General features: G+C 42.3%; 1 protein-coding gene across 3 annotated transcripts; it reads right to left on the reverse strand.

Moving 5' to 3' along the window:
• Positions 1-8,058: 8,058 nt before the first annotated feature.
• On the reverse strand, positions 8,059-13,285 carry LOC120053398 (nicotinamide riboside kinase 2-like). 3 transcript variants are annotated; one of them, XM_039000522.1, is made up of 8 exons: positions 13,054-13,285; positions 9,986-10,076; positions 9,650-9,698; positions 9,257-9,431; positions 8,772-8,843; positions 8,546-8,652; positions 8,321-8,406; positions 8,059-8,221 (listed from the first exon to the last, which is right to left on the reverse strand). In XM_039000522.1, the coding sequence occupies exons 1-7, from the start codon at positions 13,077-13,079 to the stop codon at positions 8,321-8,323; spliced, it is 606 nt and encodes a 201-aa protein (XP_038856450.1). In that variant the 5' UTR covers positions 13,080-13,285; the 3' UTR covers positions 8,059-8,221. The 3 variants fall into 3 exon arrangements, 1 of the variants encoding a protein (XP_038856450.1); XR_005477503.1 differs by lacking the exon at positions 8,546-8,652; XR_005477502.1 differs by having other exon boundaries at positions 8,321-8,652.
• Between the last annotated feature and the right edge of the window lie 4,048 nt (positions 13,286-17,333).

The raw sequence follows: 17,333 nt of genomic DNA on the forward strand, positions 1-17,333 counted from the left end.
TTTCCGAATATAACTCTTTAGATATTTTAATATCTGATCAATTAGTATTCTAATAATTAATTATTATTACCTTCCGTCAGTCTCATTTCAAACGTTGTAGAATTCTTGGTTATCTGCACGAACCCAGCCTAAACCATGAATCATCCATACACCAATTGGCTTAATCATTTATTTACTAACTAACAAAATAAATAATCACAAATGCATAAACAAACAAACAGTAGATATTGGTTACTAACAATGATAGGGAAGATTCCCTAGTGGGCTAAGCCGATATGACGGCTTGTTGGACACAGGGGGTGTAGACCAATGATGAGGCGGGAAAGACAAAATGGCTTCACTACACAGTGGATAATTATATTAATTGAAATGCTAATCCTTTGCACATGAACGCTCGCTCATTCGGGAATAATTGCAATCAATATATTTACGCTCATATGTCGTTGTTGTTTTCTCTGTTGGAATCGTTGGTCCGTCTGCTGGAGAGTCAGTTCATCAGAGAGTGGATGTAGGTCTATCGGCGGCTCCTGATAGTGTCTGTTGTAATGGATACGTCAGGCGTCCATTGTTCTTAGAATAGATTTTTCGGCGGTTGCCGGTATTTGCATCCCAGGTTTACATAATTTCTAGCTGCAGACTAGTAATTAGTATCTAAGATTTGCTCTTATTCTGTAGGGATCGATAGTCTCAGAGTTTAACCATTGCCAGCCGTGTAGCCAATGCACCACGTGGTATGGTTTTCTAGTCTTGGTACTCAACTATTCGCAATCACAGCTCACGCTGTGGGTTTGCTTAGTCTGAAGAGTATTTCCTCAGGATGGGTTTTTATTCGTAACAATAGAAAAGGGCGGTTCCATGACGCCTGATCATGTCTGTGCTCACGGGGGCGTGGCCGCTGACTAGTGAAACTTTACAGAGAATTCAATTCTCTCAAATTAAAAGGTTAACATCACATTACATCATTTCACAAATAGTTTCATCTTTACTCATTCATTTTATACAAGAATTAGATGCAAACCCCATAATTGAGAAATGTACACATTCAGAGATATAGTTATGTGTGTTTCCTCTCCTCCATGAGGTCGGTGAGAGAGGGAGAAGCCACGATCTACACTCAGAAAGGGCCACGTCTTGACAGTCCCCCCTGGTGGTTTGGATCTTGTGATTATCCTGCAAGTTACAAATCAACATAAAAATAATGACCACGTGATGTCCTGTTTGTAGATCATCGTTGCAGTCCCCCTCTGGTGGTTGAACTTGGTAGGCTTTCTGAAAGCGGAGCAGTCCACCACAATGATGGGCAGTGGATGTCCAGTTGGTGATCGCCGTTGCGGTCTCACTCTAGTGGTTTACCTTGGTGGGTTTCCTGGAAGCTGCAAAGTACCACAGGAATGGCCTGGTTGATGATCGCCGTTGCGGTAACCCCCTCTGGTGGTTTACCTTGGTAGGATTTCTGCAAATGGAACAGGCCGGCACAAGGATGGGCAGCGGGTGTCCGGATTGTGATAGCCATTTCAGAACCGTCGTCTGGTCGTCCAGACTGGAAGATCTGGGCAGTAACTTAGGCAGATGTTAACAACGCACACACACTCACTAAATATATAATTACATTAATTCCCAAATGAACGGCGTTGTGGCACTAAGTGATGGTTGTATGGGGACTTTGTTTATTGCTCTATCACTTCCTAAATGTCAAAGGAACTGAACCGACAAGGAATGAAAGCATAAACAAAAGATATACCAAATATAGTTATTACACCTTAATCATCTAATTGGACTGTATTCTATATACGTCCAAGGTCCTGGCAAAATGACTATCATGGCATTGTCTCTAATGTCATGTCTAGGGTTTTCCTACTTGGTGTATTGCTTAGGCATTATCCTAAGTTGATAACTACATGATAAGTCTACAGCTGCAAGGTACCAGCTTCGGGCAGTCTACAGGGATGACCTATGGACTGGTGAGTACTGTAGCTGTAGAATCAAAGGCCTCAAAGTAAATGTTCAACTTTACTAAGGCTGGTATTTTGCTCTGACCCTTAAGTGATCATAGCATAAATCCTAATTGGATGTTCCGTTGTACATGTGCGTTTAAGCTTACACAAGTGCGCATGTCAAGAGAAGAAAACCAAGTATCCTGGCAGACTACAACTTGTTCAGAATGAGTCCGACGTAATCATGTAATTTTCACGTCAATGCCTGGAGGTCAGTCAGAATTGGTGTCGAGGGAGTCTGTAGTGGTTTTACTACGAGTCCCTGTGTCTTCCACTATTGTAGTGGCAATAGGTATGAAGTCTATTTCATAGCTATATTATCCATGGAGGAGCTTACCTCACGACGGAAGTACTCTTTAAGCATCGGACCAGTCGTACGTGGTGTGATCATGGTTCATGACTTCTAATAACTTTCTTTTATTTGTGCCATGTGTGTTAACGATTGGAAGAGTGCTCTAGAGATTCCCTTCCCTGTGTTGCACTCTGAGTGACTCCTAACTACTCTGTCACTGTTGTCAAGGGTAATTTGATTTGTTAGGTCTCTAACCTTCTTACTGATTGTAGCTGGACTGACTGTTGCTGGCATTGGTACTGGTACTCAAGGGGACCAGTTATCCTACCGATTTATTCTGAAATATTATCCTACCGGACACATGATTAGAGCATTTTACTAGTTGTATTGTAGTTGAACCTACACATGGCAAGGCATGACTATTTTTGCCATTTGTTTGAGGTGGAAGTCCACCGGACTTCTTCTACGACCAGTGTGGTACACCGCAGTAATATCTTAGATGTGTTCTAAGATTATCCCCGTCTAGGGGCCTGTCTGCGCCTCATTGTTCTCATAGGGGAGTTTACAACTAGATTTGTTTTATGCTTTGGCGGCCTCGTACGGTGTTGCACATAGTCTCGACTCCCCCACCGGCCTCAATGAGGCTCATCATGGGTCCGGACTACTATTCCCCCCCTTTGTGTCTCGGGAGCCCCCACCAGCGAGTGGTGTTGGTATTCGAGTCACAAACGAAAAGGTCGGACCCTATGTACGAGTTGTTAGCGGACGCGTTGTTATGAGAATGGCTGTAACCCTTCAACCAAATCTCCTAGTGTTTGTGCTTCAAAACGCTCAGTGGCTGTATCATCGGAAGCAGAGTACGCTCTGCGCATTGATGTTTTTCTTGCTGAGACTGCCGCAGTCTTGTGGAAGTGTCCGAAGAGCAAGAGATGTTCATCTCATCTACAGTATTGCACGACTGCAAGGAGGAGGGAAGTTGCTTATTCACAGAGACAGCTGGCTCGAAATCATGAAAAGAATGGTCAATCAGTTTTGCTGATGGAATGTGTAGAGATATTATCGAAGCGTCTTTTTCCCAAGGGGTGCTTTCGACAGATACCCCTCGTGAATAACTGCGTTGCAGCTAGCGTTATGGGAAGACAGTGTGGTCAGTGGAGAAGGCACTGTGGCCTGTGACCATACATGGTTGGTTTTCCAATCCATCAAGTCTGCTCCAAGTAGCAGGGGTACAGATTCGAGGCTAGTAACATACACGGGGTGAACAAGCGATACGTCCTGGAAGTGTAGTTTCGGCATGACTCTCAATGTGAGAGGCGAGGTGTGAAACCTCGAAGTGTAGTGTCGCATCGTTCCACTTTTAACCAACGTTTAGTTGACTTCAAAGCCCTTTTGAGATCATCGAACAACGTTTGAGAGATTAGCGATATTGTTGCGCCCGAATCAATTAGTGCATGACAAGTTAAGCAGTCCTCCAGGACTGTTTCCAGGTATCGCCATTTAGTGGACATATTCCCCACAAAGTGGAGTGGTCGTTCGCAACGACGTGATGTGCCATTTCTGTTCAAGGTGAAAGCAGAATGACTTTCGGGTTTTGAGTAGGCTTGGCTTTAATGAAGCTTTTGACCTTTGTCTTCGCAGCCTTTGTATCAGTGTCTATAGACAAAGCTTGTGGGCTTGTTTCTTGATCAAGCGGGCCCTGGATAGGGTCTCGAGTGAGAGCGAGAGAAATTAGAATTTTAAAGTCCTTGCAAAGGGTATTAATTCCTGCGGACCTGGTGTCCCCGTCTAGTCCTTGTGACTTATCTTTTACCCTTTTCTTGAATTTTTCTCGCTTTAGTTCTTCACGTAGTGGAACTTCTAGAGAGCATTGGTCTACGTTTTGATCGTCCTTTAACCCTTTGTTACCCTTGTGTTCTGACACTTTGTGTGGGTTGGGTGCAGGCGAACAGGTCGTCATAGCGGTAGTCGTTTCGATGGCGATGTACTTTACAATTATTTTGACCGCGGAGGTTATTGGAATCGTGGTTTCGTGGTAGAAACCGTTGTGAGTCATCTCTCAAGGCTCCAATACCTGATAATGCACCCTCTAACTGGAGTGAGTACTCCTGGTCAAACTTCAAAACCGAGTGGTTAGGCTCTTCGCGTTGTGAGCTTTTGATGCCTCCAAAGCTGTGCTTGTGACCTCTCTGAGTTGTAAGATAAGCAAGCCAACGTGGGCTGCAGGGCCCAAGTAGGTAATGAAGGTGGGATACATTTTTTCTTTATTTTTTCTTTATTTAACTAGGCAAATCAGTTAAGAACAAATTCTTATTTTCAATGACGGCCTAGGAACAGGGGCAGAATTACAGATTTTTACCTTGTCAGCTCAGGATTCAATCTTGCAACCTTTCGGTTACTAGTCCAACGCTCTAACCACTAGGCTACCTGCCGCCCTATGTTCGACAGAAACACTTGTTTGAATGGTAACAGCCAGGGAAATGTTTGGGCCCCATCAACAAGCACCCAAAAGTGGCATTTATTACAGTACTATTAAGAGAATTGAAACATGACATACACATCGGCCTCGGCCTCAAAGAGAGGGAGATGAGTAGGCTGATCATCTTGCCAAAACCTTACGCCAGATCCATAACAGGAACACACTAAGTTTGAGAAGTAAACTGGGGTTATACAAGTTGCCTGCCAACACTTCAAGTTTCACCTACTTAAAGGCGCTGCATGGTCAATCCGATATCTGCACTGACCGTGCAGCATTTATGGTGATATGGCCTCTGTAGAAGGGCATTCAAACTTATTGCGCTTAACGGAGCAGATATATTGTGAAGGAAGTTGTCAAGGAAGTTCGTTTTTGTTTATATAGGACCTCCCGCCCCAACCTACTGTCAACCAATCATGTTAATGCGGAGCTATACGGAGCACTCCGTATTGTTAGAACATTTGGGAGGTGCATGGCAATATGGTACAGAGCTCAGTTTGGCCTCTGCAGGCCTCCGGAGGCTACGCAATTGCATCACACTCTCCATACAGAGCCTCCGACCACATTTTCGGATCAAGCATAAATTGGCTTTAAGGCTCCGCAGCTCTAGTCCCAATATTACAGCATCATTCCTTGGGGCCAGCAGCACCAACATGCACATTTCATTAGAACAGGAATAAGATCATACCAGAGCCATATATTTAATGTCTTCTAAAATGGATGCCATGTTAGCGCATTTGAGCATTCTGTTTATCCATTCATGATGAGAATTTGCAATATTGTTCAGAAAATTATTTAAATTGCTATTGGCCAATTTTGGCCATGGGGAGCTAACATGGCTTCCATGTCATGGAAATGCATCATAACGCAGAAACCTCAATGTCCTAAACCTCTAAATATAGGGCTCTCGGTCATTATATACTGTAGGCCTATCTAGTGAATCTAATGGTGTGAGAAACAATACAAGGCAAAGGACCTTTGTAAGCACTTCGTTGGACGGTGTATACCATGTGTATCCTGTACTAACTGTATTATGTGCATATGGGGTTCATATGGACTATACTGTAGGTATTCCCTATAGAAATGAGACATTACAATAACCTATATATGTGGAAATGTTGTGAAATCTCATGTTTAGTCTGACCCACACTTGAAACCATTCCATAGCAATAATGTTGATATGTAACAGGGCTGGATAGTTGTTTCACATGGCCTTTCCTTTGTATAAATTGGCTCAAGGCCTGAAACTAGTCCATAGGTATAATTTTTAATTTTCTAAATTTCGGTGTCAAGACAATGAGCTCAGATGCAGTGAAAAGTGCAATGCTTTGTATCATTGTAAAGTATCAACCGTTGAAGGACCGAGGGGATATTTGTGAGTGTACACTGGTTGTCTTGATTATATCACTCTACCAGTGGAGGCGAGGATGGCCCATAATAATGGCTGGAACAGAGCGAATGGAATGGCATCAAACACATAGAATAACATTCCAGTCATACCATTACCACGAGCCCATCCTCACCAATTAAGGTGCCACCAACCTCCTGTGACACACACACACACACACTCTCTCTAAATGAGCTATTTCAGTTTTTTAATAATGTGCAAAATTTTCTAAAAACATGTTTCCACTTTGTCATTATGGGGTATTGTGTGTAGAATTCATTTTACGAGGTTGGAATGTAATAAAATGCACTGTGCCTTCAGAAAGTATTCAGAACCCTTGACTTTTTCCACATTTTGTTACGTTAGTCTTATTCTAAAATTGATGGAGAAAAAAATTCCTCTGCAATTTACACACAATACCCCATAATGACAAAGCGAAAACAGGTTTTTAGAAATGTTTGCAAATTTATTTACATAAGTATTCAGGCCCTTTGCTATGAGACTCAAAATTGAGCTCAGGTGCATCCTGTTTCCATTGATCATCCTTGATGTTTCTACAACTTAATTGGAGTCCACCTGTGGTAAATTGATTGGACATGATTTAGAAAGGCACACCTGTCTATATAAGGTCCCACAGTTGACGTCAGAGCAAAAACCAAGCCATGAGGTCGAAGGAATAGTCCGTAAAGCGCCGAGACCGGATTGTGTGGAGGCACAGCTCTGGGGAAGGGTACCAAAACATTTCTGCAGCATTGAAGGTCCCCAGGAACACAGTGGCCTCCATCACTCTTAAATGGAAGAAGTTTGGAACCACTAAGACTCTTCCTAGAGCTGGCCTTGATCAGGGAGGTGACCAAGAACCCAGTGGTCACTGACAGAGCTCTAGAATTCCTCTGTGCCGCTAGGAGAACCTTCCAGAAGGACAACCATCTCTGCAGAACTCCACCAATCAGGCCTTTATGGTAGTGGCCAAAGGGAAGCCACTACTCAGTAAAAGGCACGACAGCCTGCTTGGAGTATGCCAAATGGCACCTAAAGACTCTGACCCTGAGAAACAACATTCACTAGTTTGATGAAACGAAGATTCATCTCTTTGGCCTGATTTATTTTATTTCACTAGGCACGTCAATAAATTCTTATTTACAATGACAGCCTACCCCGGCCCACGCTGCGCCGCGCTATGGGACTCCCAATCACGGCCTGATGTGATACAGCCTGGATTCAAACCAGGGACTGTAGTGATGCCTCTTGCCCTGAGATGCAATGCCTTAGACTGCTGTGCCACTTAAGATGTTTATTAGCGTTCTCCTGGCTACCCGCCAAACCCAGATGGTTAAGTGTTTCATCCCGCCAGAAAACGTTTCCACCGCTCCAGTCCAATAGCAGCAAGCTTTCCCACTCCATACAACACGTGGCAGTATGCATCATCTTAGGCTTGCGTAGCTGCTCGGCCATGGATAGCCCTTTCATGAAGCTCCAGACTAACAGTTCTCGTGCTGACATTGCTTCCAAAGGCAGTTTGGAACTCAGTACTGAGCACTGTAACAGGACGATTTTTACGCTCTACAGCACTCAGAAGTCCCTTTCTGTGCGCTTGTGTGGTCTGCCTCTGCAAGGTTGTTGCTCCTAGACATTTTCACTTAACAGCACTTAGTCGACCGGGGAAGCTCTAGCAGGGCAGAATGACTTGTTGGAAAGGTGGCATCCTATGACGGTGCCACGTTGAAAGTCACTGAGCGCTTAAGGCCAGTCTACTGCCAAAGTGTATCTAGTGTGTACTCAATTTTATACAGTCAGCAACAGGTGTGGCTGAAATAGCCAAAGCCACTCATTTGAAGGGGTGTCCATATACATGCCCCATCTACCACAGCTAATTTTAGAACAGTAAATAAAGACAGGAGTAACATTATCACTTGGAATAGTGACAACCCAATTTAATTGGAGATTAATGAGATCTTGGCAAGTACATTTTACAAATACTATTTACAAGGAATACAATGAGAAAAACATAAAAAGTATAAAACAATGAGTCTTCAGTCTTGGAGCTATTTACAGGTTTGGAGATCAAGTTCCTGCTGTAAAGTACAAACAGAAAGGTCACGTTAGATAACCACTCAATTTGAAAAGCAACACTAAGGGGACATGGGCTAAAACAAACCAGTGTCACCGCTTACCTATAAACGATTCAACAGTGTATTCTGGATGTCCTCATAGACCTGGCTGTAGAGCTCTTCTTTAGATTTCAAACCATCCAAATACGCTGTAGCAGAATGTAAACACTGATCAGGACATTTGCCAGAAGAGATCGCTACTACCTAGCACCACTAAAATATCTACATAACTGCACAGCTTAAATTCAAGAATGCTTACTGACAAACAGAAAATTAAAATAGACACACTGATGGCCAAACAGCTTTCCACCATCTCTTTCCTGTGCTTTAAGTACATGGGCCACACATGGCCATCAAACAGCCCAGGAGGGTCTGGGACGGTGTATTGTCTTGTACTAAAAAGGAAACAAAATTACAAATTTCACAAGTCAAAATTATGCGACTCTTTTCAGCCAGAACACCCATACTATAGCTACATATGAATGTTAAGGATCTGAGATCTCCTTGTTCCCACCTCCTCCTCCTTTTGCACTCTTCATATGGAATGGAGATGTAGTAGCACTTGTTGTACACATCCATCAGGGACCTGGGGTGGGGAACAAGGTCACTTGTAATTCTACTAAACTCCCCTCCAATGTACAGTTCTAAGTCTACTTTAGTTAAATGCAGATCTAACCTCTACTTGTAGTCTGCAGCCTGTAATACAGATACCACACTTCTGGAGAAACACGTAATCCAGCAGCAAGGAGTGCGCCATTTAGTTAGCTAGCTGCTAACAACCCACATGTGACAGCCCCAAATATTTGTTTTCATACAATTCTCAGAACCTAATCCTGACAGTCTTAACCATGACAACTAAAACTTGCAAGCCCTTCGAAACGCAATGGCCTAAATGATTGTTACGCAACGTAAACCAAACCATCAGATTACCACCCCCCTTTAAAAAAAAGACATGTTAGCTAGTACAATTCCAGTTAGCAGTGGTGCAGGTGAACTCACTTATAATTGTACAGAAGGAAGCCCTCCACGATCAGAATGTGGACCAGTTGATCTGGGTCAGCCACCTCCGTGGCAGGAGACACATTGACACCGTGGGAGCAGGCAAACTTCACTGGGTTCTCAGCCCATCCTCGTATTGTATTCGCCATGGCATCCATGTCCAATGCTGTGATCACTGCACAGAACATAGAAAGACAGGAAGGAAAGCAAAGTTCAGAAGGGATATAGCTGACTGAGACAATTTATTCAGTCTTGAATAATGGGAATTGTAGTCTTGGGGCAATATTAATGTTGTATGTACTATCAAATGACATTTTGAGTGATGGTTTGTAACACTGAGGGCCAAATACATTGGATGATCAGTTACTCTCCTACAGTGAAATCCAGGCTTACCATCCCACTGTCTAAAGCCGTCCGCCCCGACTTCTATATGATCAGGTTTCTGAAATAACAGTCACCAAAAACACATTGCTGCAACCGCAGGGTGATCTGTATACGGGCAGATCCCATTATATCAAGCCAGACACACAGCTGACACATGCAGGGATAATAACATGCGGAAGAGCACAGATGATCTACATTGGCATACATCATGGTTAATATTGTGAGTTTTGGATATTAGCTAAAACAGAAAGTCCAGGAGGTAATGTAGCAGCCCTTCCCTTGGCATGGTCATGCATTGCAAAAAGATAACCACATAGCTATGTTGTAGCCGAGGACAACGCTTACCCTGAAAAAGTCATCTTGATGCACCACACAACAGTTAGGCAATGACTTGATCAGTCTATTCGTCAAAGTTGTTTTCCCACCGTTGGTCACACTGAAAATAGATCAACATCAAATGTCTGATTTAGCAAGGTCTGTGTATTGAAAGTCTGAGTAGTCAACATTGCATGTCAAATAAAAAAAATAGATATTAGGTTCCCCTCATAGCTAGTACAGTGCAAATAATTGAGTGTTAGGCCAACTTTTAGAATATTGTTCTAATTCTAGATATTCAGTTGCATAGCATTGTTTAAATATTTCCCATGTAATGTTAAAAGGGGCGCCAACATGGCTGCCATATCTTGAGCAGTCAATTCGGAGCATTATCAGATTGTATGTTTACAAATTCGGAGCGTTTCTCTCAGAGCGCACACTTGAGGCTCTGGTCGATGAGTAGGGTTGATACGAGCCTTCTGACCTCACAACGGCAGTCAAGCGCCCAAGCTAACAGGCTAACGTTGGCTAGCTACTGCCAGACAAAGGAGAGAACACCTCTGACAATTTTAGTCAGCCTAGCAGGGCTGGTTAGACTGTTTATGTTATCCAGCGCGTTGATGACTAACTGTGCTGCTGGCAACAATTTAATTGTGCTTATTTTCCGACGCTTACTGACACCGGCCATATTCAACGGGTGTTCAGTGTTCGTAAATGCATCAGTCATTCTACGCTCAGAAATCAGAGTACATACATAGCCAGAGTGAATTTACGAACGCATCCTAAATACAGCTGTTAGAAGTTAAACTCAACAAAAACAGAAATGTCCTCACTGTCAACTGCGTTTATTTTCAGCAAACTTAACATGTGTAAATATTTGTATGAACATGAGATTCAACAACTGAGACATGAACTGAACAAGTTTCACAGACATGTGACTAACAGAAATTGAATAATGTGTCCCCGAAAAAAAAAGGGGGGGGGGGGGTCAAAATCAAAAGTAAATGTCAGTATCTGGTGGCCACCGGCTGCATTAAGTACTGCAGTGCATCTCCTCCTCATGGACAGCACCAGATTTGCCAGTTCTTGCTGTGAGATGTTACCCCACTCTTCCACCAAGGCACCTGCAAGTTCCTGGACATTTCTGGGGGTGGCTCTAGCCCTCCAATCCAACAGGTCCCAGACGTGCTCAATGGGATTCAGATCAGGGCTCTTCGCTGGCCATGGCAGAACACAGACATTCCTGTCTTGCAGGAATTCACGCACAGAACGAGCAATATGGCTGGTGGCATTGTCATGCTGGAGGGTCATGTCAGGATGAGCCTGCAGGAAGGGTATGAGGAAGGAGGATGTCTTCGCTATAATGCACAGCGTTGAGATTGCCTGCAATGACAACAAGCTCAGTCTGATGATGCTTTGACACATCGCCCCAGACCATGACGGACCCTCCACCTCGATCCCGCTCCAGAGTACAGGCCTCGGTGTAACGTTCATTCCTTCGACGATAAACGCAAATCCGACCATCACTCCCGGTGAGACAAAACCGCGACTCGTCAGTGAAAAGCACTTTTTACGAGTCCCGTCTGGTCCAGCGACGGTGGGTTTGTGCCCGTAGGCGACGTTGTTGCCGGTGATGTCTGGCGAGGACCTGCCTTACAACAGACCTACAAGCCCTCAGTCCAGCCTCTCAGCCTATTGCGGACAGTCTAAGCACTGATGGAGGGATTGTGCGTTCCTGGTGTAAGCCGGGCAGTTGTAGCCATTCTGTACCTGTCCCGCAGGTGTGATGTTCAGATGTACCGATCCTGTGCAGGTTTTGTTACACATGGTCTGCCACTGCGAGGATGATCAGCTGCCCGTCCTGTCTCCCTGTAGCGCTGTCTTAGGCGTCTCACAGTACAGACATTGCAATTTATTGCCCTGGCCACATCTGCAGTCCTCATGCCTCCTTGCAGCATGCCTAAGGCACGTTCACACAGATGAGCAGGGACCCTGGACATATTTCTTTTGGTGTTTTTCAGAGTCAGTAGAAAGGCATCGTTAGTGTCCTAAGTTATCATAACTGTGACCTTAATTGCCTACCGTCTAAGCTGTTAGTGTCTTAACGACCGTTCCACAGGTGCATGTTCATTAATTGTCTACAGTTCATTGAACAAGCATGGGAAACAGTGTTTAAACCCTTCACAATGAAGATCTGTGAAGTTTGGGATTTTACAAATTATCTTTGAAAGACGGGCTCCTGAAAAAGGCACTTCTTTTTTTTGCTGAGTTTAGCTAGTTAACGTTACCTTGTAACCTAGCCATTGTGGCTGGACAGGGCAGCTTTACTAGGGCAAATTGATTACATTGCTAACGAAAATAGTGTTAGCTAGCCAGCTTATGTTAACTACTTTGAATAGCAATCAAATACAACATTTAATGGGTGTAGCTAGGTAGTTAGCTAACTGCATCTTTGAATTTAGTCAGAGGTTAGCCGAGAACTCGAAATGTTGACAGTTCTAGCGAGTTATTCTGTTGCTAGTTAATATTAACATACATTCAAGCCAATATTCAGCCATGTAAAATGTTAGCTTTGTTTATCTATAATCTAGCTATCAATGTTTTAAATAAACATTTATAAATACTAGTTGCCAGCCATGTGTAGCCTACTATCGTATGTAGCTACAGCATGACCAAACATTGTTCTGTGGTATGGCTCTCAATTTCAAAACAGACTCCCTCCACTTTTCATGTGAAAGTCCGCGCTGGAAGTTTAAATCTCCCGCCCGACTACAAAAAACGAACGTGTCAGGCGATTTGCTACAAAACCAAGTCCCGGATAACTAGCTTAATGCCGTAAGTAAATTAGCCTCGTCTGGATTCTCGAGCTATTTAAACAAAAAAAAGTATTCCTGCAAGAAATTCAACTTTCATAGTAGCTAACTAACGTTACCGTTAGCTAAGTTCCTAGTTAGCTAAGCACATGGCACGTGTTATTGTTTTGACATCATCGGTGTTGTGTATCAACTAATGAGGTTATACATGTTTTACTAAGCAAAATGTGTTTTATATAATAAACTAATACATGTCGATTTTTTTTACGACAAATTACAACTTACCCGCCAATTCCTATAACGCATTTCATTTTGAGTCGTGTTCTTGAGACTTCTGCTCCAAGTCCCAGTTGAAGTGACACTCACAGCAAACACAGTGAAGAATAAAAATAATACTCTGTAGAGTAGTTCAAGTGTTGGTCTTATTCTCCTTTAGCTTGTGTCCCGGTCAAGCTAGCTGTATTTTATTATTTTATTGATAAAGATGCGCAGGTCATTGAATTTATAGGCTACTTGACTTGCGTCACGCCGAGGTACCGCCCTTCTTGTCGTATATAAAATGTGTGACGTTTTTACAGTGACCAATCAATGTCACCAGAACACCCAAACAACGTTGGCGATTCGTAAAGATTTGCATATTGGTTGGCTATGCGCCACTTTGCCACAGTTTCACGTCGATCTTTGCTATCTGGGATCCTTGGGACGTCCCCGACCCCATTGAAGTTCACATTTCAAATAGTTACAGTAAGGGTTCCAAATAGCTGTGTCAGGTCCCACAAGTCCAAAGCATGTGCAGTTCCAGCCCACCTGACCATTAACCCCTCTCAACCTACAGTAATGACTATCAACACACACACACACACACACACACACACACACACACACACACACACACACACACACACACACACACACACACACACACACACACACACACACACACTTACACTTTTAAGTTTACCAGCTGGAATGGGATTAATGGAATGGAGTCAAACATGTGGTTTCCGTATGTTTGATGTGTTTGATACCGTTCAATCTATTATTTTCCAGCCATTACAATAAGCCCATCCTCCCATACCTCCTCCCACCCGCCTCCACTGAAGTTTACATGTATGTCGCTTATATATTATTTGAATGTATTTGGATATATCATTCGAAAGGGAACTTACATCATTACACTTTTTCTGTAGTCACTGACAGTGTCACCAGCATAGCACCCTCACACAATCATACTTCCTCCTCCATGCTTCACAGTGGGAACCACATATATAGAGATCATCCGTTCATCTACTCTGCGTCTCACAAAGACACGGCAGTTGGAACCAAAAATCTAAAATCTGGACTCATCAGAGCAAAGGACAGATTTCCACCGGTCTAATGTCCATTGCTTGTGTTTCTTGGCCCAAGCAAGTTTATTCGTATTGGTGTCCTTTCGTAGTGGTTTCTTTGCAGCGATTTGGCCATGAAGGCGAATCGCCAAGAGTGAACAAGAACAAGAACACTTTTTGGGTTACTACATGATTCCATATGTGTTATTTCATAGTTTTGATGTCTTCACTATTATTCTACAGTATATAAAATAGTAAAAATAAAGAAAAACCCTTGAATGAGTAGAAGTCCAAACATTTGACTGGTACTGTAAATCAAAACATTCAGAACAAAATGTATTGTACCAGTCTTTCATGTAGAAAAAAATCTGTATTCCATTCTCCACATATGATAGCCTACCAAGGCCATTGCATATGCGTTAGTTCAAAACACCACAATAGTTCTCACACTACTATGAGTAAACAGATACAGTATTTGTGTTGCGAGTCATACATGACTGCAATTGTTTTGATAGTGCAGCCAATTACATTGTCCTATGTCATTTGCTGAAGGCCATTCTTAATTTAGATCCATGTGTGTGACTGACCAGTGACCAACTCTGCCTCTGTCACTAATACAGCTGAGCTGATAACTGCTGTTTAGTTTTTTAACAGAGCCGGGAGGCTCATGTGATACTCGTCAGAGTGGACGTGTGTGTCACGACTGTGTATTAATAGCTTAATTTGAACCCCAACAAGCACCTGTTCGGGAAGTCCAACATGGCTTCAAGTTAACTCAGTGAACGCCTGGACACCCTTACTTTTATGGTAATGCAAATGTAACTGTAATTTTCTCAACAAGTTTGATTCAAGTGAAAGCTATCCATACATTCTGAATGTGTGAAAGATATGCATTACAGCAATGTGTCAATTAGAAATTGAAGAATACAGGTCACAGAGAGATTGTTGGGTGGAACAGTTCATTTTTTTTTTATTTACATGGAAGAATTTACCATCACAATCTAAATAACAAGGCTAATCTTTGATCCCCATTTTAAGCTTTGCATAAAAATAAAAAAGCTAGATACAGTATGCTAGCAGACAAATTACCCACTGATCTCTTTCAAATCATTCAGTGTAATAACATATTGTGCTTTTAAAGACTGAAAATATGATTCATATCCTTTTTTGAATGCTCAGGGGTTGCTTTCCATGGAGAACATTTACCAAAACAAAATACACTCCTGTCAACAAAATCAGTTTACTACCAATGACTTGGAAAAAATCCCAGTAGTCAACTAAGTGTTAAGAGAATATATTTTTACATTCCACATCATAGTTTTCTGTGTAGAATTTGGTTGAAAGATAGATAGGCACTCAGAAGAACTGACATTCCTTAGAAAAGGGCACTATCCCCAGCAACATTGGGAGACTACAGAAGAACTCCTGCAGTTATGTGCCTGTTTAGGCCTACCTTTTGGTGGGATAGGTATTTCAAAGGCAAAATAAACGTTCCAGTGTTCGGAATGTTTCGTAAACTTTTCTGAAGACATTTTCTTAATCTGTCCTTTGAATATCGGTAACCTCTAGTCCAGCCCATGATCATCTGCACAATACCTGTCCACAGAAAATGTCTATCTTCAATTTTACATGAATCAAGGTACAGTAACATTTTGAAGTTGGATGGCTTTTCAGAAACATCTAGACATTTCTCATCATCATACTTGCTATAGATGTGCATGCCTAGACAGGTAACCAAAAATACATGAAATTGTACATACTCAATGCACAAAAATGTCGATAGCACACAAAAATCTATCTTGAGTTACATACAGTATTAGGAAGCCAACCTGTCCCCAAATATACACAGATAGATTCTATGCTAACCATTTAATGACAATCAAATTCAATAGTGCAAAACAACACTTACATTACACTGGCAAAACATAATGTATGTAATTCTTACAAAAATAAAAACTCTAACACTACCTCCCCTTTACCATCCATTAGGTGAGTATCCAATAGAAGATTTACAGCTAGTCTATTATCTTATTGGACATCTGAAGGGACATTACAGGCTGGCAACATGTTGACATGCTTTGACTGTACCAAAAACAAAGCACAATGGAAAACTTATGTGATTAAATCACAACATGAATGACTAAAGTAATTTAAACTAAATGCTGTCCTCTTGATTACAGTCAAAAACAGCAAATGTCTTGTTGGTCTTACTTTCAGTGTGCCTTCATATTCATGTACAGACAGAATTTGTGCGGCACATCAGAATGTAAGGTACATGGGTAGGTTGGGCACTGAATGATCCCCAGATCAATCTAGGAATATGGAACAATGGCATCAAAATGATTCATGCAACACAGCAGATTAAAAATAAGGCCTGTTTTAGGAGACATTATGAGGCAAAAACAAAGCAAAGGTGAAGGCATCTGATGTCTCGCAAAGCCTTCTGGTCTACACAAGGAGTAGCATTGCGCTAATGGGTGAAAGACTGTTTATTATGCCACAGCATACACCATTGCTGAGCTCTCTGAGAAGCATTGCTTGACTCTCTCTTCCCTCTTCTTCTCCTCTTTGATCATATCCTCCTCTCAGCAAACACTACATCCTCAAGTCTAGTCTACCATGGTCCCCGCAAGAGCCTCTAACACATCAAACAGGTCTGATTACCTGCCTGCCTGCTACTGACAGCTTACACCAGTTACAATATGTCCTGTGGAAAATGTTCTACAATATTCCTGTTTTCTTACATGTCCTGTGGAACATTTTCTTCAATATTCTTGTACGTTTTCCTTACATCTTGACTAATGCAAAGGAATTTCACTGTCACACTGGTATCTATATTTGAAATGGATACAAAACTCATGGTGGGAACTTGGGGGTTCAAAAGTAAATGCTTCAAGCGGTCGTAAAAATTAAGTAACATATGCAGTTGTACAGTCTTTGTGACAGCGAGAGTACCTGTCGGGACTTTCCTTCCTTGGAATGTCCTGATGGAATCAGTCGCAACCTAAGATCTTCAGAGGAGTGTGTGTGTATGTGTGTGTGCTGGGGGTCAGGTCGGTTCACATCACGATGGAAAAATCATTATTCTTTCTTCAGCTTGATATTGATAAATTAGGAAGTATTCTTAGACTGGTTGGCCTTCCTCTTGCTTCTTACAAAACATTGTTTTCATGCTCCAAACTTCTTTCAACAACTGCACAGATTAAAAAAGACACTGTCATTAAGAAGGAGGCTAAT

The sequence above is a fragment of the Salvelinus namaycush genome, chromosome 9 (assembly GCF_016432855.1).
Source record: "Salvelinus namaycush isolate Seneca chromosome 9, SaNama_1.0, whole genome shotgun sequence".
Lineage (NCBI taxonomy): Eukaryota > Metazoa > Chordata > Actinopteri > Salmoniformes > Salmonidae > Salvelinus > Salvelinus namaycush.

What these genes read in the sequence shown, in the direction of transcription:
- LOC120053398 (XM_039000522.1), bottom strand. Translation starts at nt 13,079, where the DNA reads ATGAAATGCGTTATAGGAATTGGCGG. An exon ending in CGGCTTTAGACAGTGGGATG is followed by an intron (nt 9,432 to 9,649) that starts GTAAGCCTGGAT and finishes TGTTCTGTGCAG; the next exon opens with TGATCACAGCATTGGACATG. An exon ending in GGAAAGCTGTTTGGCCATCA is followed by an intron (nt 8,407 to 8,545) that starts GTGTGTCTATTT and finishes ATTCTGCTACAG; the next exon opens with CGTATTTGGATGGTTTGAAA.